The 27799-nt window shown below is 39.6% G+C and overlaps 2 protein-coding genes and 1 non-coding gene across 3 annotated transcripts; 1 reads left to right on the top strand and 2 right to left on the bottom strand.

Annotated features, from left to right (window-relative positions):
• Positions 1-769: 769 nt before the first annotated feature.
• On the top strand, positions 770-4426 carry LOC119737649 (NADH dehydrogenase [ubiquinone] 1 beta subcomplex subunit 6-like). The gene is made up of 4 exons (XM_038212137.1): positions 770-1077; positions 2252-2353; positions 3273-3317; positions 3782-4426. Exons 1-4 carry the CDS (start codon positions 814-816, stop codon positions 3806-3808), a joined length of 438 nt encoding a protein of 145 aa, XP_038068065.1. The 5' UTR covers positions 770-813; the 3' UTR covers positions 3809-4426.
• Positions 4427-4703: 277 nt separating this feature from the next.
• LOC119737648 (dynein intermediate chain 4, axonemal-like) lies at positions 4704-25768 on the bottom strand. The gene is made up of 23 exons (XM_038212136.1): positions 25591-25768; positions 22428-22650; positions 21002-21121; positions 20258-20328; positions 17899-18005; positions 17422-17603; positions 16770-16877; positions 16163-16235; positions 15399-15515; positions 14839-14963; positions 13405-13507; positions 12517-12680; positions 11807-11893; positions 11547-11624; positions 11214-11287; positions 10887-11031; positions 9995-10143; positions 8984-9071; positions 8403-8531; positions 7250-7347; positions 6619-6694; positions 5812-5889; positions 4704-5509 (listed from the first exon to the last, which is right to left on the bottom strand). Exons 1-23 carry the CDS (start codon positions 25614-25616, stop codon positions 5447-5449), a joined length of 2484 nt encoding a protein of 827 aa, XP_038068064.1. The 5' UTR covers positions 25617-25768; the 3' UTR covers positions 4704-5446.
• On the bottom strand, positions 12033-12105 carry Trnaa-agc. The gene has a single exon. It is a non-coding gene; the product is annotated as a tRNA-Ala (tRNA).
• Positions 25769-27799: the final 2031 nt, after the last annotated feature.

Below are 27799 nucleotides of genomic sequence, written 5' to 3'. Positions count from 1 at the left end.
TTATTTCAACCCTAAAAGGGCCGGGCTATTTTGATCATCTCTCAGCGGGGGGGGGGGGGGGGGGGGGGGGATTCCGCCCCCTCCCCTAAGATCTCGGCCATCGAGTGACGAACAATTTTGAAACTCGGTAAACATAACCAAGAAATGTCATGAACTATAGGTCAAAGGGTTTTGGAATTATGGCTAATTAATTATTCATATGCACGAGTGGTAATTCTGCTCTGTGTACACTACGTACATGTACATGTATATGGGAAAATTCAGCTTTTAACTGCGCGGCAACCCGCTGTCCTATTTTTTTATGTTTTTGGTACTAAAAGATGCGCAAGGCTCGAGGCTTAAAAGTCAGAAGAACTCGGATCGCGAAAAAAAGGTGTTTTTTTTTAAGCTATCGCAGAAAAAGTTAAGGGGCGGATTCCGCCCCCAGCCCCTTTAGGGTTAAAGGAAATTTTATAATTTTTTTACATTTCATTTGTTTTCTTGATTTTCAAAGGATTATCTTTTTTAAGCACAATTGCAATATTCCTGAAAGCTAGACTGATCCGCCTCCTAGGACCTGAAGTACAAGTGTGTCGCTTCGCCATAATAACAGAACGTTACAATAAGATAAGGGTAAGAACCGGTAAAACATCAAAGTCAGTATGATTAAATGTCAAATTTTAAAGATTCGCAGAAATTCAATGTAGGCCTAACTAAAATAAGTTCCAAAATAATGCACGCGGCCGCGGCTGCAACTGAAAAATGATAAGATGAAAAAGGTTATAGCGCCCTCGCGCGGCATAGCCTTCGCAACAACGAAACAAGTCGAGCAAGATGGCGGCTTGTCCACCTCTCGCGAAGTCCAGAAACGATCTTCGTCCGCCCGCCGGTGCCAAGCCAGAAGTCCCAGGCTGGGCCAAGAATGACCACGTCTTGAAGAACTGGATCACTGAGGAGAGGCTGCGACGGAGGACCTTCTTAGCTGACCAGGTTTTGGAGTCGTACGAGCCGATTGCGGAGCCGCACAAAACGAACCGGTTATGGAGGGCGATACGGCAACCGTTTTGGAATCTGCTCTGGCCGGTCAATGAAGCCACGGTAAAAACTAAAATAATTTCCACTTTATTGATTGTTTTTAGTAACAATTTAAGCGTCCTGGCGCCACTTTTTTTTCTGTATATATCATCTCAATGAAGGTCAGTCATTGCAAACAAGTTGAAAAGACATGAATCTACTAGTAGGATTCAGGAGGACAGAGAAACATTTCCAGGTTTACATTTTTGTTAGGCAGTGTATATTTTGCCGGAGACGGCAAACCTTTAGTAAACGTTAGTTTGCCGGATATGCACTGAACATGCGCAGTTACTGTTTTTTTGTACTTAACACATTTTCCGGTGACAAATTTTAGTCTGGCTCCATGCCAATATTATCGTTGTGACCTTGTATTCACAAGATGGGATTCAGACCATTTTATAATTTCGGACTTTATTTCCCTTTTAAAAAAAATCCTCCAGAGCCACAAATCTGAAAAAGAAAATGTAATACTCTGCAATAAAATGTTTGAGACATGTTAAAATAATAAAAGAAGAATATTCTTATTTATTTGGGGATGAGAAAAAAAAAACTTAAAAATGTGGTGCGGTCGGAATCGAACGCGAGTCATCCCGCTTACTAGAGCCTTTGTTTAACCATTACACCAAATGTGCTACACAACTTTTGATGGGAATTTAATACATCTTATAATTCAGCCCTATTTTAAAGAGTACAACGCCCTCTGTTGATATGGATTGCCGCCGGCAAACCTTTAGTAATCGTTAGTTTGCCGTCATTACCTCCGGCAAAATATCCACTATCTTTTTGTTAAATAGAAAATACTTCGAAAATGCATATTACATTATATCTGTTCCACATGTATATCATTATGTGATTGTATACAAAGGCTATAGTAATTAGTATGAGGATTCGTAAAAATTTCCTAATATTTTCTGAGGGAATTTCATTTGTTTTGTTTTTCAGTCCAAATGTTTTTGTTTGTTTGTTTGTTGTTTATTTTAACTTAAACCTAAGTTCTAATTTTGGAGGGAAAAACCCTTTCAGAAAAAAAATATAAAATATAAAAGAAATCGGGGCGGGAGTGAGAATCGAGGCAGAGGAGGTGATGAAAACCTAAAATTGTCAATGTTGAATGGCCTAATGAAATAGTTTCTGTGATACAGTGCAGAGTAAACTAGATTTAAAATTGCATGCTTGTTATTTTCACTCTTCTCAACAGGGTTACAGGCTCTTTCATGGGATCTTCACGATGAAACGGTTCTTCACCGTCATAGTGCTACCAATGTGGGTTGTGCATTATATTGTCAAGTACCACGTTGCTGTAAGTTGGCAAAATACAGAAAACAGTTATAAAGTAAGAAGTAAAGTCTGTTCCAAGCATGGCTCTGTATGGCTCACCAGGCCGGCATTCAGCTGCAGTTTCTGTTGCATGACACAACTGAGAATATATCTGTTCCCCCTGGATGGAATACCAGTCCATCGCAGTCTAATGCCAGTACCCATTTATACTCCTGGGTGGAGAGAGGCAAGTTGGGATGAAGTGGCTTGCCCAAGGACACAGCACTTGGCCAGCAGCAGGGATTCAAACCCCTGACCCTCTGAACATGAGTTACAAAACCCTAACAACCAAGCCATTCCCCCAAAGTGCTCTGTAGGGGTACATGTATGCAATTTTGTTCTTTCTGGTATGCTATAGCCTACGTCTGTTTTGCCATCAACACTTTTGGGGAACTGATTAAATGATTCAGCAATATGGCCGTTATCAGCTACACATATTTGAATTATTTAATAATTTTCAAACTTTGTCCATATTAAAGTTAATTAACCCTAACTATCCCCATCCAGTCAAACTCCAACACCAGGGTTTGTTGGAATCTGTTAGAGTGAGCACTGCCCTGGTAAACTGATTATGCTTTACATGGTGTCAGGCATAACACCAATAATCAGAGTCCAACATTTTGGGTGTAGAGTTAACCATGTGGTGTTGGAATTCGCAGGAGTGAGGAAGGTTCCTGGCAAATCACTCAAGGGGGCTAGGGTTAATGCAGTTAGTTACTCAACAAAGTAAAATTGAAGTGAGGCGTAAAACCAGTTATGTAAGTTTCTTAGCCATTTGACAATAACAGTGGTCAATTTGTGCTAAAGAAAATATCATGCATAGAACTTGTACAAGACTAATGGTAGTCAGTGTTTTTATTCTTATTGTCGTAGTAATTTTCAATATTTTTTTTTTATCTCAGCCTATCCCAGGAAGAGTGGTGCATTCAAAGCTGCCAATTTATCCGGTGAGAATTTAATCTTTCGTCTTGTCTTATTGAAATGCAGGTGTATGATTTTTCAGCCAACTCTAAAAGTTCTTTCAGCCTTTGGTCAGAAGAATTCAAGAATGGTAACTTCACTACGTGTGGTGATCAAGCATTGCTAATTAGATATGCAACGCAGTGATACCCCCGCACGAGTACGTGACTACCGGTATCAAATGGGAAGCTGCCGTTTTGTTCGCAGATTATTATTTACACCAACGGTCTAATATACATAAAATGGCCATGCCCCCATTGCTGCAGATTTCCCAAGAACTTAAGTGTGAGAAAGTAAAAAAAAAAAAAACAGTTGTACAAGCAAATGCAACCATCTCTATCATTCACCGACGTCTTTGGCCAAGACTAGGTGATCATTAGAATTTAGTGGCTGGCAGTGCCATGAAATTTTGTGCAGAATTGTAACTGTTATTTTCCTTTTCATATTTCAGGGTGATGAAGAAAAGACAGAAAGCTAGAACGTCCTTCACTTCAGTCTTCAGTTTGCTGTTTGCATGTTTGCAGTTAGGAGTCAGTGGAGTTTGTACAGAGAAGAGCCAACTTCAAATTTATGAATAATTTTTGATGCAGTTATTGAGTGTTTAATCCTTACCCTCCCAATTCCCTTCAAAATCCACCAGATTTTGAAGGATTGAGGAAGGTGAAGCCCAGGCACTAGTATTTTACATAGGACTTGATGCCTTTTAAGTACAAGGAAAGTGCCCATGCATTCTTGCAAAGTGGTGGATTTTGGAGGATTGAGGAAAGTGTGATCTAAATTTTTTTTTTAAATGTCAGTAGGATTACAGTTTCAGTGATTGCATAATTGGAAAAGAAAGACAATTTTGGAATACATGCTGGCAAGATCTGGCTGTTGGGTCCTTTTTTTTTTAGTTCTGCGTTTTTGTTAATAAATACTAGGGTATTTTTTAATCGGAGAAAAAAAGTGGAATTTCAGTGTTCTCAAGCTGTTAACATTTACAATCGATTGAATCCAAAAATAAGGGAATTATAAGCATGTACCATCAACCACCTTTATATCCAGTAACAAGTTGCAGTTTGATGTGAATAAAAAAGGTTATTTACAATGTACTTGAGATTTTTGCAAAGTGACTTTTTAATTGTTTGTAATTTTATCTCTAGTGTATATTGTGTCTTTGAAGACATGGACGGACTAGTAAGAGCTTCATTAATGGATTTTTAAACAAATTTAAAATTTCTTTTAAAATTGTTGAACGATTTCGGGCTTGGTGAAAAAATTTATTAACCCTTCCTTTTTGGCTGGCAAATATAACAAAGCCAACCAAGCGTATTGATGCCAAATTGATACTGGAGATTGGTCTATTTAATTTGGAATGGAAAGGTCGCAATAAATTTCATTAACACCACATATTCTGCCACATGCATGATACATGTATCTTTTATTCATATATTTTACAATGTACATGGCACAATCGTAATACATGTATAAAAAGTTCAAATGTGACTTACTATCCCAAAACCAGGCTCAAGTAGTTTAATTTTGATTTTTGAAATTTTTATTTCAATAACGAGCAAGCTTTGGGTTTTTTCCCGTACAACTTCCCCCTGGCTTGGGGATAGTAAGTCACACCAAAAAAAATCTGGCCAACATTATATACATCTATGCACACATTTCAATTCATACAAAGGCACTTTTCTTGTTAAAAAATTTTACAGGAAATATTTGAATCCGTCAAACTTTTAACCATGGACGGACTTTCAGATTTGTCAAGTGTCATAAACGTTTAACAAGTGCAAAAGGACGGTTCTTGAATATTTTAAAACGGTAATATACTTGGAAGAATCTTGAATTTGTTTTTAAAGGCATTCCTTCATAATTGTTATTGTAATTCTTTCCTAATTGACATTTCAAATGCGAAATAAGTAAATTTCACGAAAGAAAATTTCTTTAAGACAAAGATAAGATGCTGATCTGTCTTTTCAAAGAACTAAATACCCTGGTTTCTTAAAAGCAACATTATCTACACCCCAGTCTGCTGCATTAAATGCAGGAATGCTTGACTGTGATCGAACACAAGGAACTAGACAAAGATGGCTGCAGTGTGGTGGGACTCTCCAGTACGTCTTTGTAGGTTTCACCTCTTGGATGTGAGTTCACTGTCCAGGGTTTGTCTGATCAGATCCTCCAATTTCTCTCTCTGCAGACGTGAAAACAAAGTAAACCATCAACTCGGTTTCACCACTTTTTGTTGGTATGACGTGAGCTGAATGGGAACTTCAAGTGAAATTGGACAACCATTATTCGGTTTGAAAAAAACATAGGAGAACTAGATTTTAAAAATCTCAGATTTCTCCCACCACTATAGGTACTTCACTTGTGCACAGAATCTATACCAGATTCTTCTGTTATTTGGAAGTCTGATAGCTCGTTTTCAATACACATACAAAGCGCCAAAATCTTGGAGTTTTCAGAGTTCTCCACAATCTGATGATACCGTACCTGATTGTCCTCCACTGGTGGCATGTTCCTCAGTTGGTACACTGACACCTGCCCATCACTGTCACCCACTAGGATGCACTGTGGAAACAATAAAAAATAGTACCGTTGATTCTTAACGAGCAGGTGCAGAGAATATAACATACAGACATTCGTGCTACTTGATAGGTTGATTATAATGGCAATATTTTTGTTTTGGGTTTTTTTTTTGTTCCACTTGAAACAATAACAGTGTCATCCATCTGTACCAAAGAATTTTTGTTAAGCACGATATGAGGTGACTGTTGCAATGCATTCCAGAGATGCAATCGCAGGAACTTGGTTTTAAAATGTTTACAAAAATATTATGCAAGCCATTGACTACCAGGGTGAATCCAGATTTTGTTTTTGTAATTCAGCGAATCCTTGAATGAATGCGCACATGTGTTGACACAACGCACACAAACGCGCGGTTGCTATTATTTGTCGGTTCAGTGCGTGACATCGCCTGATGAATCGGCTGAATGAGAACGTGTCCCGGACGCTGATTTGGGCGCAATTTAAAACATGACGCGGCAACTTTTGAACCCAAACTGAGATCCTAGAATTGTTTTCTCGGAATATACAGCATTCAGGTTACTTATTAAGCACACATCTTTAGAGTTTGAGCTTTTTTGTTGGCTCAAATGAAAAAAAAAATCACAAATGACAAATGATCTGCCCTACCTTAAAAGAGGTGCTTGTTTGAGTTTCAAAGTTGTGTTACTTTCAAATCTAAAAGAAATGCTAAAAAAATGCTGAAAATAATAGCAGAATATAAATAACACTCACGTTTGAGTTGAGAGCAAACTTGAGGCAGGAGAGTTTGACACCAGGCGCTGGAACGTTGACAATGATTGGGTCCAACCTGCACAATGAAGAACACAAAAAGGAAATTCATTGGTCGAGATCTTCCTTGCTGCGTAAGTCAAAAGGCCTTATTTATGGTGGCAGTCTTACAGGACATTGTGTTATTGCAGAGACGGTCTTCCCATGCTGATCCAAGCAGAGCGAAAACATTACCCTTCAAGATGGCTTCTATGCACGAGGTTTATAACTGCATGCTTTATTAGTGCAAAAGGACAAAACGTTGTTTTCAATAAGTTGGTCAAATGTCAAACTCTTATGTTGAAAATTATTTGGTTTTTTTTTCCAAATGCTTAAATACTGAATTGCGCATGGTGAAGTAATAAAAAATATATAGGGACGTCCACGCTGTACCAAACGATGGCTTATTTCAAGCACTTGTATGTAGGAAATTCAAAAAAGTAACTTTTGCCGCAACCAACTTTTTTTTAAGATCCAGGCCCACTTATATTTCCACTTCCAAATTTCCTTGCTAATTAGCGTCGCTGTGAAATTTGCCCACGGTCACATACAAGGCTTACAGCCGCTTACAGCCTTTATAACCGAGAACACTTACATGTTTGTGCTGAGATCCCATATCTCCACAGCGCCCTCGTTGACACATCCAAACACAGTAGCCGACGTGGGGGACCAGGATACGTCCATGACCGCTTTCTGTATTCCAGAAGATAATAATAATAATGAGTTTTTTAAAATTAAGTGCACATATCTTCAGTAAAAGTGCTCACTGCATGACATAATTATTACCCTAGTCTTGGTTCCAAGACCCAAGTTCGCATTGCTTTTAGCTGAAATGGATTAATTCAGACAACAGAGGGTGCTATATTTACTTGGGTTCGTTCTGACTTTGATCGAAGGTCATGGACATTTCGTCTGGCAGTGCTTATGTCTTGGAATAAACAACAGAAATGTCTTCAACCAAGAGAATTATTACCCCTGCTCACTGGGCCCATGAAATATTTTGAAAACTATCTCAGCTCCCTCGAGAGTATACAGCACGAAGCTGCTAATAAAGTAGATAAAAAAAATCACATTAACCATCTCTGCCCTCACAGGTACCCATTTATTCCTGAGTGGCAGGTAGCAAGTTGTGACAAAGTGTCTTGCTTAAGGACACATTCCCACCACAACCCCGGGCTTGACTAGAACAACCACCTAAAGAATTGCCCAAAGATCTTAAGCTCGAAGCCCCAGACCACAAAGCCACAGCATACCACAGAAATAAGGAAAAACATGAACTGTATGTTAGGCCAAAAAAAAAAATACGCGGTCTCTGGTCAGGCCAAAGTTCCGGAATTGATGCGGCGACGCGGCTTTTTTTTTTTTTTTTTTTTTTTCCAAGCTTGGTTTGTACAGACAAGGTGGGCTACGATTTTGCTTTTTTTTGTGTCCTCATGTACATTGGTGTCCTCCATAATTTGCCTTGGTGCCCTCGATCATTTGCCTTGGTGCAATTTCCCATTCCTTGGTGCTCTTTGGTAAAAAAAAATATGAGGAGGTGCGGCAATAGAGGGCGCTGTTGGAGCTACCGCGGAACATTTTGGGGAAAAAAAAGTTGACGCGCATGATTTAAATCGACGCACGCGCTGACCAGAGACCGACTTCTTTTTTTTTTGGCCTTATCGACATAAAATTATTCAGCCTTTACATAACAAAGCAGTTACTCACAACACACTCATTGTGATAATCCAAAAAGCAGGAATACTTACGGTTGAGGAGAAGAAATTCAGCACTGGTTTCTGTCGGTCTTGTACCCAGAGTCTTATGCTCCAGTCAGAACTGGCGCTAATGAATACATCGGGCAGGAATGGAGACCACTCAATTCTGTAGACTGGTCCCTGTAATGGAATATTCAAATGAACTCATTGGTGGACAGAGGAGGTAAAATTGATTGCTTTTAATTTTGATTTAAGGTTGTTTTTTGGGTGTGTTTTTTTGTTGGGGGGAGGGGGATTTTCCTTAGTGTTTTACCTTCTGTAAAATTAAAACAAATCCTGATTTTTTTATCAGTGATAAGGCTTGCACCTTAAGAGTATCGTGCTTGATACAATAATTAAAAAACTGAATTTTTCAGAAAAAAATTATACAAAATATACAAAATCTGTAATTTTTCAGACTGGCTTAAAATAAATCTTATTACAGGCAATTTAAAAAACTAGCTAAACCTACACTTTTTTTACTCAATGAAGGGGTCAAGTTTAGGTTTTAAAACTTTGCTCCATATCTTCAAAACAAAGTCCTCCGATTTAGAACGATGAATACGATGCCAGATTTGCTTGAATAAACTCACCGTGTGTCCAAAATAGCTGTCCAGGTACTGCTCATTGTAGGAACATGAACACTTGTGAATATGCCCCTCCTCTGTGCCTGCTAAATATCTGTATAAAAAAAAAATTCATGAAAATTTAGACAGCTCAGGACAATAATTATTAGACTTTTGCTAACCTGAGTGAATACAATTGTTTTAATTTGCTTTCCATAAAATGCACAACTTAGGCATGACAAATCGGCCGAACTCTATACTTGGCACTGTCACAAAACTAACAGAGATACAAATTACACCAGGAATGAATTCTGATATAGGGAAAATCAAGAAAATGCAATACAACAATGGACATTTTCCATCTAATTCAGAAAAGGTTGAGAGATCTGAAGTTCATGCAATTGACTGCAGTTCCAAGAACTGGATTTGGGGTATTATTACTATTTTTGGTTTTTGAGAGATTTTGACAGCCTGCGGACACAGATGGACTGTGTTTGTTTTTCTCCGGACTGTTTTTTTTTTCTTGTGAACTGAGGATTTTTCTGGGTTGATTGTGAAAGCCTTAGAGTTTGGACAGCCTAAGAAATTTTGATGGCATGAGGATTTTGATAGCCCCCCCCCCCCCCCCTCACCGGCAAAGCAAGTACAGGTGGGGGTGACCGACCGACGCCATCTTGCCTGACTGCAATTCATTTTCCGCGAAGCACGGCCACTGCATGTACATAGTACAAATCCCCTTGCGTACGTGCGTCACACACAAGGAACAGTGCGCGTCAACCAGCGATATGTCCTGCCCATGGGTTGCAAAGGGCGCCCTCTTTTGTTGGCGCATGGAGCCCATATTGTGGCCTGATGATTAAAACAGGGTTTGGAATTTGCTGGTCTGAGGAATTGAGATGGAAAACAAAAATCTGAGGAAATTTTAACAGTCTGTAGAATGTGACAACCTGGGCAACTTTGTAAGCTCTGAGGAAAACAACTTCCGTAGTCTACGTTCCTGTGTGGATCGTCTTCTCATCAATACTGGTTATCACTCACATGTTGAGATCCTTAGGGTTGAAGTCAAAGCACATCCCTGAGGCCTGGCGTGAGATGAATCCCTCGCTCTTGGTCTCCTTGCCTTCTTTCTGCTTCTTGCTAGCCTTGGCCACCCTCTTGAGCTTCATCAGGTCCGCGCACTCAAAGCCCTGCCAAAGGAAGAAACAAATCCCAAATTCAATCATAAAAAAATATGGTGATCTTTTGCAGTACCCCACTGCTACATCAGATTCAAACCAACCAGCAGACCCTGCAGGCAAGCTCGGTGGTCGAGTGGTAAGACGTCTGCTCTAGTAAGCAGGATGTCATGGGTTCGAGTCCCACTTAAGCATTTGATATTTTTTCTTGCAGCAATGAGTAAACAGTGTTTACAAGAATGCACCAGTCAGGGGCAAACCCAATATTGAAAAGCAAATCTCAGTCATTAATGCATAGATTTGAGCAGAGCCTTTTTGTAATATGTGAAGTGCCATCAAAGTCAGCTGTGTATTTCGATACAAACTTTGATATTTGGTTTTGCCTTCAACACCAACAGCTTGTGGGGGGAAAATAATACAAGCTTGCTCAGACTCGACTTGAACCCACGATCTTCTGCTGACTAGTGCAGCCGTCCTGACTAGCTGACTACCAAGCTCACAAGGGTCAGCTGGCCTAGGCCTGTTCAAGCAACAGGTATCGCAATCAGTGACCGACATCTGAACAGCAACATTGTATATTGCTAAAGCCGGTCTTTCTCAGCATTACTGCTCGCCAATAAGTCTGGTATCAGTGTTGACACAAAATCGTGTTCAATGATTAGCTTTGCATGTTTGGGTGATTGGCTAATGAAGTCTGAAACTGGCAGCCATTTCATCATATTTATTAGTAAGAATAGTATAAGAAGGGTTCGAACCTTTCTGATCTGCCACTGAGTGACTCTGCCGTCTGTGGAGACCGAGATGAGTAGCTCCCCCCTCTCTTCTCCCGACGAGCCCCCCTTCTCCTTGTCGATCCACTTCAGTTGCCAGACCGGAGCGGAGTGCTTGCCGTGACTCTCACTTAAGGATAGAAATTCAAAAAACCATAAGGTTCATCTTAGGAGTCATCTCATTAAATATCCTGGATAGCTTACAGTTTTGGTTTGGAATCGGTTTATATTTATAACGTTTTAGGTCGGTTTGCCGTGGACAACCTTACCCGATGCACAACATTATTACACACTCGACAGATCAATACTTACTAGCTATCCAGCACCGGTGTGTCGTTACTGCCTCTCACATTATAGATGGCTACCATACCATTGTACATACCAATCTAAAGGGAGAAAACGCATATAAGTACCTGTCACTAAACAGTTTTCCTACTGGCGTCTCAATCAGATACTTAGATGATCCTCAAAACTTGAAGGCAATAGATGGTCTTACAAAAACAGTGAACCCAACAATCTGTCAGTTCACAATCGGCTCCCAGAAAGCAAAAAGTGTTAAACCCAGTGTGAAATTAAATCTGGGGGCTTCTATAGGCAAAATTAAAGGAACCTTACGGAGGGCACAAAGACAAAAAAAAATCATACCGCCAGGAGGTTTGGATTCGTTGCAGAGAAGTCCATGGCAGTCACTCCCGACTCGCAATGAAAAACTCTTTCTGGGAACTGTAAAAACAAAGGGGGAAAAAGGTGAACATGTCACATGGAATTTGACCTCAATGTTGTCCACACCAAGTAATATGAAGATAATGCATAGAAGCTACACTTATATTAAATGGCCTTTATGACTATATGACAAGGGACCATAAGGTGGTCTCTCTGACATTTTGTAGAACAACTCCACATACCTCTGGGTTTTTGAGTGACCAGCAGCAGGCCAGACCTCCTTTCTGCTCGGTGAAGCCAAACTGACCATACCCAATAGCCAGAAGATCCTGGAGGGAAAGAAGTACAGAAGTCTTACAGTGTGACCAGTTGAAGTAGTTATTGTCAACAAAAGTTGACTGATGAAATATACCACAATGGGAAACTGAATGCGGGCATTATAATAATTTAAAAGTTGATCAAAGAAATTAACTGGAGCGGGGTCTGAACCTGCAACCTCCGGATTGCTGCTCCGGTGCTCTACCAACTGAGCTATCCAGCCCTATGTTGGCAGTTCCTCATTTTGTCAATGTCTTTATTCAAGGAAGCAAGTCAGACGCCATGAAGTTGATTCAGTTTTTTAAAAGTTTTATGAGGTGCCATTATTTTGTGAGGGTGTGAATCAAACCAAGCTTTGCCAGATATTGATGGCAACTTTCAGAGGCTTTGGAGATATCAATCTCGATGGGGCGGAATGCCCTATTCCCAAAAGCATGTAGGTATGTAAATTACGTTGAGTTCTGCTTATCATAGGAAATTAGGCCAACTACACACTGGTAGATTTCAAGACTCTAAATCACCATCTGCCATTGTGAGAGATTTCGCAGCTATGTTCAGACCAACACGAATCATACTGTTGAGGTCAAAAGGTCAAAGGGTCAAACGGTCAAAAGGTTAAGGGGTCAAAACTCACTTTGTTGAGTTTGTTCCAGGACATGGAGCTGACGTTGCGGCCTTTGGTCAGACTGCAGGTGTAGGCCCAGAGCCTGTCTAGGTTGGGGCCCAACTGGGCGATGTTGACAGCGCCGGAGGTTGAGCTACCTTCTGCAGGTTCCTCCTCAACGATCTTGTCAATGTCTAAAAGAAATTAAGAGAAAAGTTGCGAGTTACATGCTTTCAAGCTTTTCAAAATAGACGTAAAATTTACAAATTCCTCTCCCTTTCTGAAGTAAAACACAAACAAATGCATGTCACAAAATGCAGCTGAAATACATGTACAAATACAAGTCTGTAATGAACTTTTACAGAATGGCCTGAATGATTCATAGCTGAATAGACTTGTAAGAAATACCAATGACTGACCACAAGAATATGTACAATGTACAGTGCTGAGTTCACTTTTCTGTTTAAAGGCTAAAAATCTTTAAAAAAATCTAAAAGTTTATTACAGAAGTCTTAAATCAGGATTTCATCTCATTTTCAAAATCACAAAAGTTGAGATTTTGGTCACTTTCATTTTTTGGAAGGTAGAATATCTTGTTACTTTGCCAAGTTAAATATCTTTTACTGACTTCGGAAATATGCTAAGTATAACACAGAATTTTGAAATCAGATCCTGAACCATTTTTCTGCACTATGGTCAAATTTTAAGACGACTTTTTTGAAAATTGTGATACAGTTGGCTAAAAATATTAAAAAGGGAGGGAATCTCCTTACAAAGGTGTGGGGCATTGCCACTTAATCTGTGCCTAAATGTGGGAAAATAGTCAAGAAGTGACAATCACCAGGTCGAACATTGGGAAACGTAGGGTGGGAGGAAAAAGCAATTAAAAGGTGTGTATTTAAGAGGTTTTGAACTCACCAGGCAGAATCGGCAGGGTTCTGTAGGATGCCTGCTTGGGCTGGAAGTTGTTGAGAGTGACCACTCTCTCCATCACAAACAGGTCTGTCTTCAAAGCGTCCGACTTAAAGGGCAATTCCACAGAATAAATTATCTCAAAATTTCAAAATGGTCCAAATGCCACAAATGACACATTTTGAAGTTTATTATCTGTATTTTATTGAAATTTAGTCATTTTATAACAATATTCAGCTGATTTCTCAAATAGTTTGGACAAATTTGCATCACCCTAACGTAAAATTCCATCATAAAAGTCGATAGCCAGGCGGTTGAGCGGTTAAGACGTCCGAACTCAACAGCAGGTCATGGGGTAGTTCCATCTGTACAAGCTTGTAATTTATTTTGGCAAGATCTCAAACAGAACAGAAATGTGCTCCTTTAAAATTGCATTGGTGTGGGGCAAAACTCACATTAAAAAAAAATGAAAATCTCCCCGAAAGAACATTCTTTTCAAACTGATTGTGCTTACTATACAAACTTCATAGCCTAGACATGTCGATTCTCACAAATTCACAGAAATTTCCATTAAGCAATTTCTGTTTCTGGAGTAAGCATGTATGTGCTATTCCAGTGTTATGAAAGGAAGTGTAATATCCATGACTGAGCCAATTAACCATGATATCTAATTAATGATTCATAGAAATGATTCAAAACTTCTAGTCTGTAATCTCCTTGACCATTTCTAGATGATGGATGTATAAGATTTGAAAAAATACATTTGGAGGTTAATTCAACTGAGCTCTTAAAAAATCTGTCATGAACATCATGCCTGTATATGTTGTGCAAACCCGACCCAAAACCGAAACCGACCGGAAACGGACTTCGGGTCGGGTCAGGTCAGTTTGTTCATCATTTTAGTTGGGTCGGGTCGGTTTCGGTTTTGTGATTTTTGGGTCAGGTCGGGTCGGTTAAGCCATTTTGGAAAAACCTGAAATAAACTAAAATGAACCGAACAGAATGGAAATTCACAAGGTGCACTTTTAATTTAGTGCAGAGTCACTGCGCGCGGTACGACTACAAATGGTTTGCGGTCTGTCTCGATCGGTCTATAACATGTAGGCCCACCAGTAGGTCACGTTGTGAGTGCCGCACGGCATGATTCAGTTACTGAAAGCGGGTCAGTTCAGGCGCAAAAAGCGGACACATTTGCCGAAGCCAGATACTTGGGTTTTTATCAGGTCGGTTTGGTTTCGGGTCGGTTCGTGTCGGTTCGGGTCGGTTTTCTTAGAATTATTGTCAGGTTGGGTCGGGTCGGTTTTAGGTAGTCCAGTTCAGTTTCGATTCGGATTCGGTTTATAAAATAAATGTCTTGGGCCGGTTTGGCCTCGTCAATCTGACCAATGCACATCACTAGTGCCTGTATGAGAAATTGTGAAATGTGAATGTGTAATTTACCTGTAGGATGGCTGTGTCAGCGACTACCACTCCTCCCTCTGCAGACACGGTTCCGTCTTTCTTGACCTCGGCGTCAGTCTCTGAATCGGCAACAGAGCTGGCCATCAGACTGCCTCTACTGTCACCTATCAATAACGAAGAGAAACTAATTAATTTCAAAGGCAGTTCAGATGGAGCATTTTTCGGTATGAAACAAATTTGAAATTTGAGAACCTTTGCGTCAAAATAGAAAAAAAATTAGGTAAGTATTTATTTATACTTTTGCAAGGCTTTTAGACGCATTGTTGGAAATGGTCTTCTTTCATTGTTTCCTTCAAAACGACAGCTTGCCAGAAAGAATAATATCACAGGGAGTTTAGTGCCATTACTATCTTTAAATCAAGTATGCCTTTCAACAATAATTTTGTCATTTACTTTTTGGATAGCTGCAAATGATGGACTGTGCCTTTAATGCATTGTAAAGGAAACAGAAAAGGTGGAGACCGTGAATACAAGGTTCCATTTTTTAAAAACCACATTCAGATTATTTGCGAACGTCATTTTCCTTAGTTTGAACTGACCATCTTTTGCACCGGTGGGTGCCCGTTTCCTCTGCTCTGCCACGGAGGCGGTGCTTGCTGCCGTGCTGAGGGGACGATCTTCAGACGCCTCTTCTGGAATGATGTCATCCTCTTCCGCTATAACATAGAATGTATTTAAGATGAGAAAAACAACAAATCGCCACGTCAGTGCAACAAGGTTGTATCTCCTAAAATGGCATAAATGCAAAACACCAGTTTCAGAATGTCAAAAGGTCATATCTCGCTTAAAATAACCTGGATGTACACGCAAACTCAATGGACGTTGAGATGCGACCTTGTTGCACGGAGCGTATTCGCGCGAGATATGACTTTGTTGCAGAATTGAATTACAACCTTGTTGCACTGACGCGACAAAATAAATCAATAGCACAGATTCTTCAGGACTTTCTTCGGTTCTTGAGGGAATTTTGAAAAGGTCATAAAAACGAGGAAATTCCAAGCTGTGCCAGACTTTCTACAATGCTTTCTAATTATTTATGACATCAAAAATTTGATTTGTTTGGCCCCTAATTCCCAACAATTTAACCCTCTTCACAGAGACTAAAATGTTCTGAATGTTGGAAATTTGACCTTAGCCCCACAATTTACCCACTATCAGTGTAAAACCTCTGTACTAAATTCCTTACACATAACATTCAATTTAATACAAAAAGAAGAATGAACAACTAGGCCGTGGTATTAGAAAACCTAAAGACACATAAACACACATGCCGATCTAAAGTGAGAAAAAAAAATGAACAAACCTTTTTTTATTTTATCTTGGATTTCTTCATATGTGTCGTACATATCCCAAGTTGTGGCAGTGATGCCTGAATCCTATGCAAAATAAAAACAGTTTCCCGTTATATGGATGACACACTAACCTTTACTCAAGGATAAACGACTTCCCCAAATTTCTGGTCAGAGGCGTGATACGGCACTTGGGCGTCGTGCGTGCGTGCACGAGACTCGGCGCGCGACTGCAGTCTTTCAGTGGTCAAATTTCTGTCAGCGATCACGGCGCGCATTGTTCTACATTTGTTCGGCGCGCATTGCCCTATGCGCGGACGCGGCATATCACGCATGTAGACAATCCGTTCCGTACATTTTGTACACAAGCTCCGACACCGGCAAAGAAAGTACAGTTGGGGGTGACCGATCGATGCCATCTTGCCTGACTGCAATATTTTGCCGCGAAGCGCGATGTACATGCGTCACACACAAGGAACGGTGCACACGCATCAACCAGTGAAATGTATGTGTCCCACCCATGGGACGTCGTTGCTAGGTAGAAGGGAGCCCTCTTTAGTTGGTGCACGGAGCCCGTAAAACAAAAAACACAGTACATACAAGAAACGCCACTCTACTTACGTTGTGGTTGACCTTCATCGTCTGTACATCTTTATTCTTGGGCTGCTCGTTGAATGTCTGCATACCACGTTCAGCGTACCGGTCATTGCCATCTCGACTCTTACACAGCTGAAAGTCAGAAACATCCTACCTTTGTCAGCATTGTACATATTTTTAAAAAACGCTTCAGTAATTTTTAAAATCTGTTTAGGTCCCCAAACACCATGAAGGTGTATTATAAAGCATAAAATAATTTCATTCACCTTTAATACAAAATCCGGTGAAGGGATTTAAGCCGGAAGTAAGCCATTAGAGCAACTTAGAAGTATAGTCATTTTTACGAATGAGAAATGTATCAAATCGCAGAATGGTGTACAACAAATGTATAACAAATGTTCAAAGACGTTGACTGCACACTATCTACAGCTTTTATAAATGCACGTATGGCGTGTGTTGTCTTCCAAAGTACCAATGTTTATAATGCTTTCATTGGCCAAAAATGTGTCAACATTTTATGAATCTTAACAGCGAAGAAAATTATCTATTTGTTGATAAAGAGTAGGGAGAAAACTGGGGGGGGGGGGGGGGGACTGGATGGGGGGGGGGGGGGCAATGCCCCCCTGTAGCGCCGCCACTGCACGTAACACTTCTTTTGAATGATCACTCCTGTTACCTCTTTGTATTTCTCGTTGCGCTCCTTGACCTTGGTCGCCTCGTCACTCTCTGCCGACAGACAGATGGCCGGGAGGTCAAGCATCCAGATGGTGTCCGTCTCCGTCAGTTGGATGCTCACCGCCTTGTCCAGGTCCTCCTCGGTCAAGACCTCCTTCTCAATCTGCCTCTCCGTTTGCACGTCTATAAGTAATAATAGTGGGTATTGATAAAGTGCACGTATCCACCAGGACTGGTGCTCAAGGCGCTATATCATTATTACCCTGCTCATTGGGCACATGAAACCATCCAAATACCATCTCAGCTCCCTGGGGAGTGTACAGCTCGATGCTGCCCGTTAGGCGCAAGGAAGCTAATTCAATCACAATAACAATCTCTGCCCTCACAGGTACCATTTACTTCTTAGTCAGTACGCATGAAAAGTTGCTTTATACTGAACTTTCAAAAATTGGCTTAAATAATTGTGTCTGTCGTGTACCTCCTAAGCCAGTCACAATGTCAGCAGCAGCAGCAGGCTCAGCGAAATCATCGGTGAAGGATTCTGCCGACCGACTTGATTGGGTCATGCTGGTTCCAAACACTGATCTACGCCACGTGAGAAAAAAACACAGAAAAGAAAGAAACAAAAAAAATGTTAAATCATGTTTAAAGGGAAGATACAACATTTGCAAACATAAAAAAACCGAAATGATCAATATCATGAAATACCTTACTGGATTGTAAGGGAATGACAGTCTAAAGCATCCTGTAATATCATGGGCCCTGGTGTGCTGACATTTTCAAGAAAATTTGTATTGTTCCAACGCTGGTCGGCCGACCAGCGTTGGAGAAAACTGACTTTTTTTCAAAAACTGCTCCTAATTTTTCATATTTAGTTATTCCGCATTTTCTCTGCAATTGATTACACACCTGTGAAGGGGTACACGCCTGCTAGACTGATTCTCTGACCGTACAATTTCCCCAAAGTCTATAAATTGCTCAGTTTCATCTCAAGTGGGGTCAGGGAACCAGATTACAAGAACATGATTGGTTTTCTTGGTTTTTCCAGCATGTACAAGCCCAAAACGTGAAACAAGTCAGTTTAACAAAATTGCTATAACATACTAATTCTCCAAATCAATTTATTTCTAAAAGTTGCAGCAAACACAAATGTTGTACATTCCCTTTAATGACAATGTGTAAACATTTTGATTTATCTAAACCTACAAATTTTTCTAGCGTAAAGTTTGTATTTCTTGAAAATATTAATTTTTAAGCCCTGGCAGGAGCTTCTACATGTCACTTGGCGGTCTGTTGGATGGTCTGTCTGTCTGTCAGTCTGTCTGTCTTGAAAATTGCCCAAAAGTACAGTGCTCAATATGTGCCATCGGCGTCGCATTTTGGGCCAGAGCTAATTGTGCACTCGCATTTGTTTAAAAGTAAATTACTAAACCTTTTCTTTTTAACATTTGTAACTGTTTTCCCTTTTTGAAATATCATGGGTTGAGACATCTAATGTTCTGATTTTTATATTCCATGTCAATACAGTCACTTGCAGCACTACTTTTAATTTTTTATCATTTGAACATTAATTAAGTTATAAGCCTCAAAATCCTGGCTGTACATCAGAAATCGGCTGGGAAATTTTGCCTTATGAAAATTTCGAAATTTTTGGCAAGAATAAAGCCGGCGCGAAGTGGTAAAAAAATTTGTATTAAACAAATTTTGGGAATGCTCCCAAACCCCACTTCATGTACAAAGTCTTGGAAGTGGTCACGGTTTTGAATCCCAGCCGAGTAGATTGTGAATTTTTTCTCACAATCATTAAGGACAAAACCAAGTATATAGCATTTATAATACATCAGTGAAGGGCAAAACCAAATGTTTAAATTTACATCACCCCGACGCAAATTCAATCTTATGAATAGTTAGATCCATTTTGTGTACATTTTCATTCTATAACTGTTCTCACCATTCCTCAGTTGATGACCTACAAGTAAATATTACTACCCATGAAATACACAATGCACACCCTTTCATACACCCTTAACAATGGCAATGTCAATCAAATAAAATCAACAAGTATGTTTGTTATGCACCATGGAATTAGACAATGCAACGACCCATATTAAATGTCACTTCGTGCAAACTCTTGAGCTGGTCAATGAGAATTTGTTACAGCCGGGGGGGGGGGGGGGGTAAAACTCACAAACTGGGCATGAACATATTTTTGAAACACAGTTCCAAATTTGTCGGGAGCTTTGTTTTTCAATTTTTCTTTCCTTTTTTGTTTCCATTTTTCTACTCTTTTTTTTTTTTAATATAACTTTTTGCAAACTTATGGCAATATTTCTGAAAAATGTTGGTGACTTGGCAACTGCAACACTTAATTGTAAACCTTCATGCAACCAGCACAATTCGATCTGACCAACTAAAACAACAGAACATTCTTCTATCCAAATAACAAAATTAACTTTGCATCACCAGTGCTCTTCAACGAAATCTTTTTTTTTAGAAATAAAGTTTCAACTATCATGCGAAAACAGAATTATTGTTGGGCCACAAGTAAATCAAAATTTGTACAGTAATAATTCCAGAACTAAATGTAGGCTTTTTTTATTCAAACATGAATAAGTTTGGTATTGCTAGGAAAGTGGCAATTTTAAAGGATTTTTTTTTTTGGGGGGGGGATAAAACTTGAAAATAGCACAGGGAATGGACATTTAAGACACGTTCTCAACATATTTTTTTTTACTGGCAAACTATTAATTTTTCAAACTAAACCAGGAGTCACCTTGTTCAGAGTATAAAAATGATACCTCAAATTTTTTAGGACAAATTTATGAATGGGTGCATACCTTGTGAATGGCCCTGCGAAACTGGCATTGCCAGTTTGGTAGATGGATGCCTGCGACATCAGGTCAGTGGGCTGCAAACAATCAAAGCAAAGAAAAAATTGAAAATTAACGGTGAACAAGTTAGTGAAAGGTCAACACAAAAACAGAAGTGTTGTAACTACCTACACAAATTTTGCACAAATGAAGATGTACTCCTGCTTGTACATATGACAAAGTACTCATTCTTTCATTGTTACTCATGAAAAAAATGGTTAACATTAGGAGTACTTATTTACAAAACTGTCTGGGATGAATGGACATCATCAAGTTGCAAGGAAACTGCGATTGACTCCTCCTGGACAGTGAAAAACTTGTCACGTACATGTACCATTCTAAGCTAGTCATGAGGTTTGCCCGTGTTTACGCTATATATTTTTTTGATACCAATTTTCCGATTTTCCGAAAATCAGACCCAAGGTACCGAAATATCTTTTGTTCTCCTCACCATGTGTATTAGTAATGTATTCACTCACAAATTGGAAGTGCAAAATAGTAACAACCGTTATTAAAAAATGAATGGTCTGCTTGAGCTAGAACTTTGCAGATGTACTTAGCACGAGTGTCTCTACTTCTATTCCGAATTTCAAAACAATAATTTGTCGCATTTCCAAGATCAGAAGGGAGGAAGGTGTGGAATTGCCAACAGCTGAAGAAACACCAAATATCCAAGGGTTTAAGGGTTCCATGAAACCTTCTTGAGCTTACCGTGCCGCCGCTGGAGTCCCCGCCACTGCCAAAGATTTTACTCTGGTTGTGTTTGACGGCATTGGGATCAATGATGAGGAGAGGCTGTGGGGTGACGTCGGCCCCCGACTCATCAAACACCTGAGGCAAACAAGAGGGGAACAGGGATGCAGGGATAAAAATCAGGCTATACGGGAAAAGCAAATTCAATCCTTGCTGAGTTGGAATCAATTCAGTGCAGTACCCATGACTCAGAGGTTTACTCGGTGTAACCACGATTACTGGTTCGCACACACTGCAAAAGCCAGTGAACACCGTGGTTTCACTATAGCTGTTGTGAATCCGTTTCATAATTGGCTTGATTCTCCGCTATCAAGCGAAAATAAGCACAGCTGTGGTTGTAACTGGTGTGGTGACAGTTTGCTGAAAGGCAGAACAGTTTTCAAGAACTAATAACTTGTAAAAACGTTCCATAAAAGCAGGATGTAAAATTGCTGTCTGTGATCGTGTGTGTTAAACGTATGTGAAATTTGTCATTAAGGAATGCGCATGAACCATCGTCGAGGAAGCGAGCTTGACCTGGGGAGAAGGTGATGTCACACTTTCTCAGCGTATACAAGAGTCAACAAATTTTATGTTTAAAAAAATATCCATTCCAACTTTAAGAAAAGTGAGATATCAAAAAACATGTCCATCATTTAGTGGTTGTCATCTGATCAACTGAAAATGGCGCAACTGTCACTTCAGACTTTAATAGACTGGCTGTAGAATGGTGAAAAATCGGGCAGTGCCATTGTATAGGATTACCCTATGAAACCAAAATTGCCAAGTCCGGCCCACAGTGTAGACCTGATGCATGAAAAGACTTCCAGTGAATAGCGATTCTGAATTGATTGAATAGAATTTTGTGTACTCTACAGGGTGGTGCAAAAAGAAGGAAATCCACTTTTGACAGGAATTTTTATCTACTTACTTAACTTATTTGAACTGTTTTTTTTATAATGTAATGAAGTATAGCTCTTCAACCATACATGGTAAAAAAAAATCTTGTTAAAAAATCACAAGAATAGTGTTATTATGGTAATTTGAATACAAGTCACCAAAATCACTGTTGTCCACATGTCAGTCTAGTGTAGTGTTTTTTGTCTTCAAATCAAGCTCCGGAGCTCAGTCAAGTGGATGGAATAAAGCCGTCTGTGGACAAACAGGCCTAGGTTTGGCACATGACATTTTTAAACTACCAAATCTCAGAGGCAAAATATGCATTTGCAATCATTTTTTCGTCACTTATGTTTAAAGATCAATATTTTAATACCATTAAATTGAATTTTTGAAAAATGCTCAACAAGTAGGTGTTGCTGTCAAAAGTGGGTTCCTTTTTGCACCACCTTGTACCATCAGCTTATCCAGGCCTGCTTTCTCTTGTATCCCTGCCACTGCATCTCACCTGAATCATGCTGTTGATCTTCCCACCAAACCGTTGCTCTGTCTTGCTATCCAGGGCCAGCTGGCTCTTGCGACTGGAGGAGGTCAGCGTTGTGCGGGAGGCCACGCCCACCGTCAGGCTGCGGTCCGCTTTGCTGGCGTTGATCAATCGGCTCTGGCTGGCCTGGCTGGCGAGCTTGCTGCGGTTGGCCGCGGCGGGGAGGGCACCAGGCACCTTCAGGACACTGCCAGTGAAGAAAGTTCAAAGGTAATTATAACATATCTGGGACCAATCTATTGGAGCTGCTAACCGAATTTGGAAATATTTACCACCATTTGTGTCCAACATGATAATATTTATAAGCAGGAATTCTGCCCCAATGATGTTATTACAATGTCCTTACTGGAAAGAATGTTGCAACCTGACGCCACTTTTTCTTTACATATCATCTCAATGAAGGTAAGTCATTGCAAATATGTTGAAAAGACATGAATCTGGGACTGAGAAACAATTCCAATTTTGTTAGGAAATACTTGGCATCTGGATACTACATTCTTTCCTCTTTTCAAGAATGTGCGCATGAGCACAAGCTGCAAGTTCTTATGTACCGAAAAAAACGAAAAACAATAACACTACAAATTTTCTGCCAATTTATATGGAATTCTTCACTTTTGATGAGCAGAAATTGAGCCATATCCATAGAACACAAAAGAACCATTTTTCCCTGAACATTAAACGTCATGAATTGTTAGAAGGCTTCTCTACAGAATCCCAAATCTAGGCTGGAGATGTGATTATACACCAAAAGTACACAAATTTTACAAAACAAAATCGAGCAACTCCACGTTAATATTCCACAGAATGGGTGGCATCACTTTGTGTTCAGTCCAATCACATGCAACCCAGCTGGTAGGACTCCTAAAACTTGATCAAAATAAAGTGAAAATCGCAGGAAGATACCTTACACGGCTTACCAACAGCTTTGGAAAACTGAACAATAGAGCAAATTGAGGGAATGATATTCCACTGTAGTGCTGACTGCAATGTTTCGTCGTGTTTGTGCATGTGTGTTTCTATGGTTTCTGTTACTGTAAAGCTTCATTGAAAAACTGCACAAAAGGGGTGTGCATACAGTGGTCCAAATTCCTGGCTTATTTTTGGCACAATAATAAAGCCATTGACCTAGATTTCTCTGCATCTCAAACATGCACAAAAGACACTGTGTGTTGACCTCTTGAGGTCAAAATCGCAGTGGAGCCGACAGACTGTCCCAAATATTTGCACATGACTGTGCCGTCGCAAAAGGGGGACCTTGGTCACGCATGACTAGATCAAACACACCGGGAGGATCACATTACAAATTGGGATATCACAGATGCTTGTTTACCATTTGAGATTTTAAAAAAAATGGCAGCGCGATAAGGTGGATTTTTCAAAACTAACGAAAGGAGTAGATTTTTTTTATCAGCGACTTGTAAATATTTACACATGAGTGCCTTTCAATAGCCTGCTGTCATATTGACAAATGGTGTATGCAATTTTAATATGAATGTAGATCAGGATAATGTATTCAATAATTTGCAAAAAAGATAGGATAAAATTATCTTAATCAGATAGGCCTATGGCAGGTCTGGTAGGTCAAAAGTGCTTACAAGTTTAAAGTTTGGTGTAGACATATTTGTGTTAATGTTTGTTTTCACTCAATAAACCAACTTTGTTTCTGAAATACAACTTTAATAAAAAATCGATGATACCCCAGATTGCACATCTAAATAGAAATATATATTATTTTCCAAAAAAGTGAAGTGGGTGGTGTTTGCCCTAATGCAACCCTAAAATGGGCAAATACTAAGAATTTTAAAAAGGTGTAAGTTCGAACACATCCTAGGCCCTATGTGATTTTTTTTCAAACTCATAAATAATAATTAAATTTTTGGACAAATAATCACCATTACCATTACCAATACCATACACAGTTTTTCTCTGTTAGGCAAAATAAAAAAAAAAAACATGTTTAGCGTCCTGCCTCTTTGACAAAAAGGAAGGAGGAGGCCCTTTTTTTTTCTTTTTTTTTTCTTCAAAATGGCCGCCCGACACATTTTTCAAGACAACGCGGCCGGGCTATTTTTCAAGATGGTTACCAGCTTTTTTCAAAATGGCCGCCACTTGGACTCATTGACTATTTCCACAGCTTTATACACGGTATAAAAGTCTAAAAATACGATTTCTTTCGTCAGAGATCGTTAAAATTTATCAATTTTTGTCTTTAAAAAAAAAAAAAAAAAAAAAAAAAAAAAGGAGGCGGCCTCTAAAAAGGAAGCGGGCGGGGACGCTAAACATGTTTTTTTTTATACTTTGCCTTATATTTTGTCTTTTTTCTCCAATCAGAACAAACAAGCCTGACGTTAGACACAATATGTTATTCCATGATGGCATAACGTTAGTGTAAAAACTATTAAAAGTCCACAGAAAAGCATGAAAAGCAACAAAATTCATATTTTCTTTGCATTTAATAAAACTCATGCAAAATTTTAAAGTAGCCTCTCTTTCCCTTTTTTTTGTGGGGGGGGGGCATTTTTTTATTCATCATTACTAATTGGCTTTAAAAAAAAGAGTTCAATTTGGTTTAAGCCTAGCCCTAGGCCTAAATTAAATTTTTTTGTTATAGCTTCAAGACCAAGTGCTAGACCCAGTAACTAGGGCACTAGAAAAATTAGAAGTAGGCTAGAACTCTTCTCTCTTTTTTTCGAATGTTGAGTTTTTGGTCGGATGACCGATCAAAAATGACCGATCAAAAACAAAGTCAAACTCAAAGTCACTTTTGTTTTAATGAAGTTTCAATGAAATTGAAACTGAAAGACATGAAAAAAGTCTAAATTTAAAAAAAGGAGTTTTCATGGCTTAGCCGTTAGCGCCCCAATTACTGGGTCTACAGTTTTGCAATGCATTTGATTTTCTGCTCTGATTTTTCCCTTTTTAGGGAGAGGGCCGGGGGCGGGACATAATGTTCATTTGCCGGTCACTAGACATATGCTAGACTGCATGCATGCAGTGCAAGTGCAATGAAAATATGCAAACCCATTCGCACAGCCACACTCCACAGCCAACAGCACTGTGCGTGATTTTTTTTAGGCGATACACTCGTCGAAAAACATGCAACGAACGGGTGATCTTTTACGCTTACCCCGGCTTTGCTTTTCCAGTCGACATGATTAAGCCTACAGCGTATTTAGCAGTGCACAAACTACAAATGAATTGTTAGGTGTCTGCAAAAAAAGAACAAAATTCTTGAACTTCTCATTCTGCGCGGCATGAAAATCGCTGCAGGTTGCTATGACATTTGCATATGCTTCGTCCTTCCAACCCCTGATAGACGAAGGAATCTGATTGGTCGATATAATAAAAAAATAATTGATCATGCCTGCAAAAAAAAGGGGGGGGAGGTTGATATTATCTAAAATCATTACTATGACTATTTTTTTAAAAACTGGGAATGATTGAATCGAAATATAAAGATAGCTTTCAAAAAGTTATTAATCTTTTTAATCTACATCAACCAATTAAATACTGTGTTGTATTCATCCGATAAGTTACCGTTCATTCTCAGAACCTAACTATAGAGGGCGCTCTGAGTGCGCCACGCGCTGGGGATCGGGAACAGATCGATATATAGACCGCTTGCAGACGCGTTCGATAATCGACGCGCGAAGGCGCGCGACGCCATGTTGTGGGACAGGCGTATATCAATTCACGCACATTTTGTCCCATAACATGGCGTCGCTCACCTTAGCGCGTCAATTATCGAACGCGTCTGCAAGCGGTCTATTGACGCGCGAAGGTGCGCGACGCCATGTTGTGGGACAAAATTTGCATGGATAGATATACGCTTGTCCCACAACATGGCGTTGCGCGCCTTCGCGCGACGATTATCGAACGCGTCTGCAAGCGGTCTATTGAACAATACAAGTGCAAGACTACCCCCCCCCCCAAAAAAAAATACATATATTAACCCAATCAGTACAAATGAAATAATTATGAACCAAGTTGGTGGTAAATTTATTGCTACTGTTTGCTTTTAAGCATATGGGACTGCACACAACTGAGCTAAAAATGGAACCCCCGGCCCACCTCTGGCCTGTACCTGCTACAATTCCCCTTATAACCCTCTCCCCCACCCCCCCCCCCCCCTATTCTGAAGTAGTTTTAGAGAAACAATGGCAATGAGCTACCATCATATTGTTTCAAAGTATGGACCCTGGCTGTGCCAAAGTTACAAAAGAAACCAGTTTCTTGTTCCTGTCCGCTTCATTTTCCCACCCACTTTTTTTAATCGTACATTTGCAAATTATTTCGGCTTTTTTCCGCAGCAAATTTGTTGCTTTAAGTATGCAAGTTCAAAATCTCGTAGAGAGAAAGGGTGACATGTCCTTTCGACACAAAAGTATCAGTAAAAAAAAAAAAAAAATAGAATCCATTCGCCATCTTGGAAACGTACGTCTTGGGTGGCCGGGGCATCTTTTCAAAAACCCCAGACGAGCAACTACATGTATTTATTTTTTACCTGACCCAATAGAAGTTCGAGTTGTTATCAGAAGGGGGGGGGGGGGGGGGGAGTTTCATAAAGTCCTTGGGGCTCAGAGTGAGTACTTCATCTGTTATGGTCATGCATATGCAAAGATTATTTTAATCTTATCACCTTGTCTGAAAAATTAAATGTCCTAGTCTCCATTCATTACACATATTTATCAAAGGAAATCTCTAGTCCACTTCAAGAGTGGGACATTGGGGTTGGTTGTTCTTTTTTTTTGGGGGGGGGTTGTTATTTGGTGGGTTTTTTTTGGGGGGGGGGGGGTGCTTATTTGGTGTTTTTTGGGGTGGGGATGGTCGTTATTTATTTGTTTGGGCTTTTTTTTCGGGGGGGGGGGAGTTTAAATAAACACTATTACTCATTTACTAACAACCCTCCCAGCCCTGTGACCCTTGATATAAGCAGATCGACATTTATATTATTTTTAAATGCTGGTTTTCAAACAAACTCACTCCATGATGCTGCAGTTTTGAATGGTTCTTGATAGTTTATTTTTTATGATGCCTTTCAATGAAGTCACCCTCTGGCAAAGTTTTGTAGCAGTTTCTAACAAGACACTCATGGAGATTGTAGCAATGTATTTAGGAACGACTTAAATTCTAAATACCAAAATTTGATATTGTGATTTTAAAAAAAGTACTGTAAAAAAAGCAATGTAAAAAGAGTTTGTCAGCTGGAGCAGTTGACAATTAAAAGTGAAAATAAAATGCATCTTTTATTAACTCTAAAATAGCCAGTGATACTTAAATGTATTTGGCTTCTATTCATATATTATCGTGGCATGCCTTTTCCTATGTGCAGCACT

The sequence above is a fragment of the Patiria miniata genome, unplaced genomic scaffold (assembly GCF_015706575.1).
Source record: "Patiria miniata isolate m_02_andy unplaced genomic scaffold, ASM1570657v1 HiC_scaffold_3, whole genome shotgun sequence".
Taxonomy (NCBI): domain Eukaryota; kingdom Metazoa; phylum Echinodermata; class Asteroidea; order Valvatida; family Asterinidae; genus Patiria; species Patiria miniata.
Note: the sequence above shows the minus strand (reverse complement) of the source record. Positions and strands in the feature narration are given on the sequence as shown.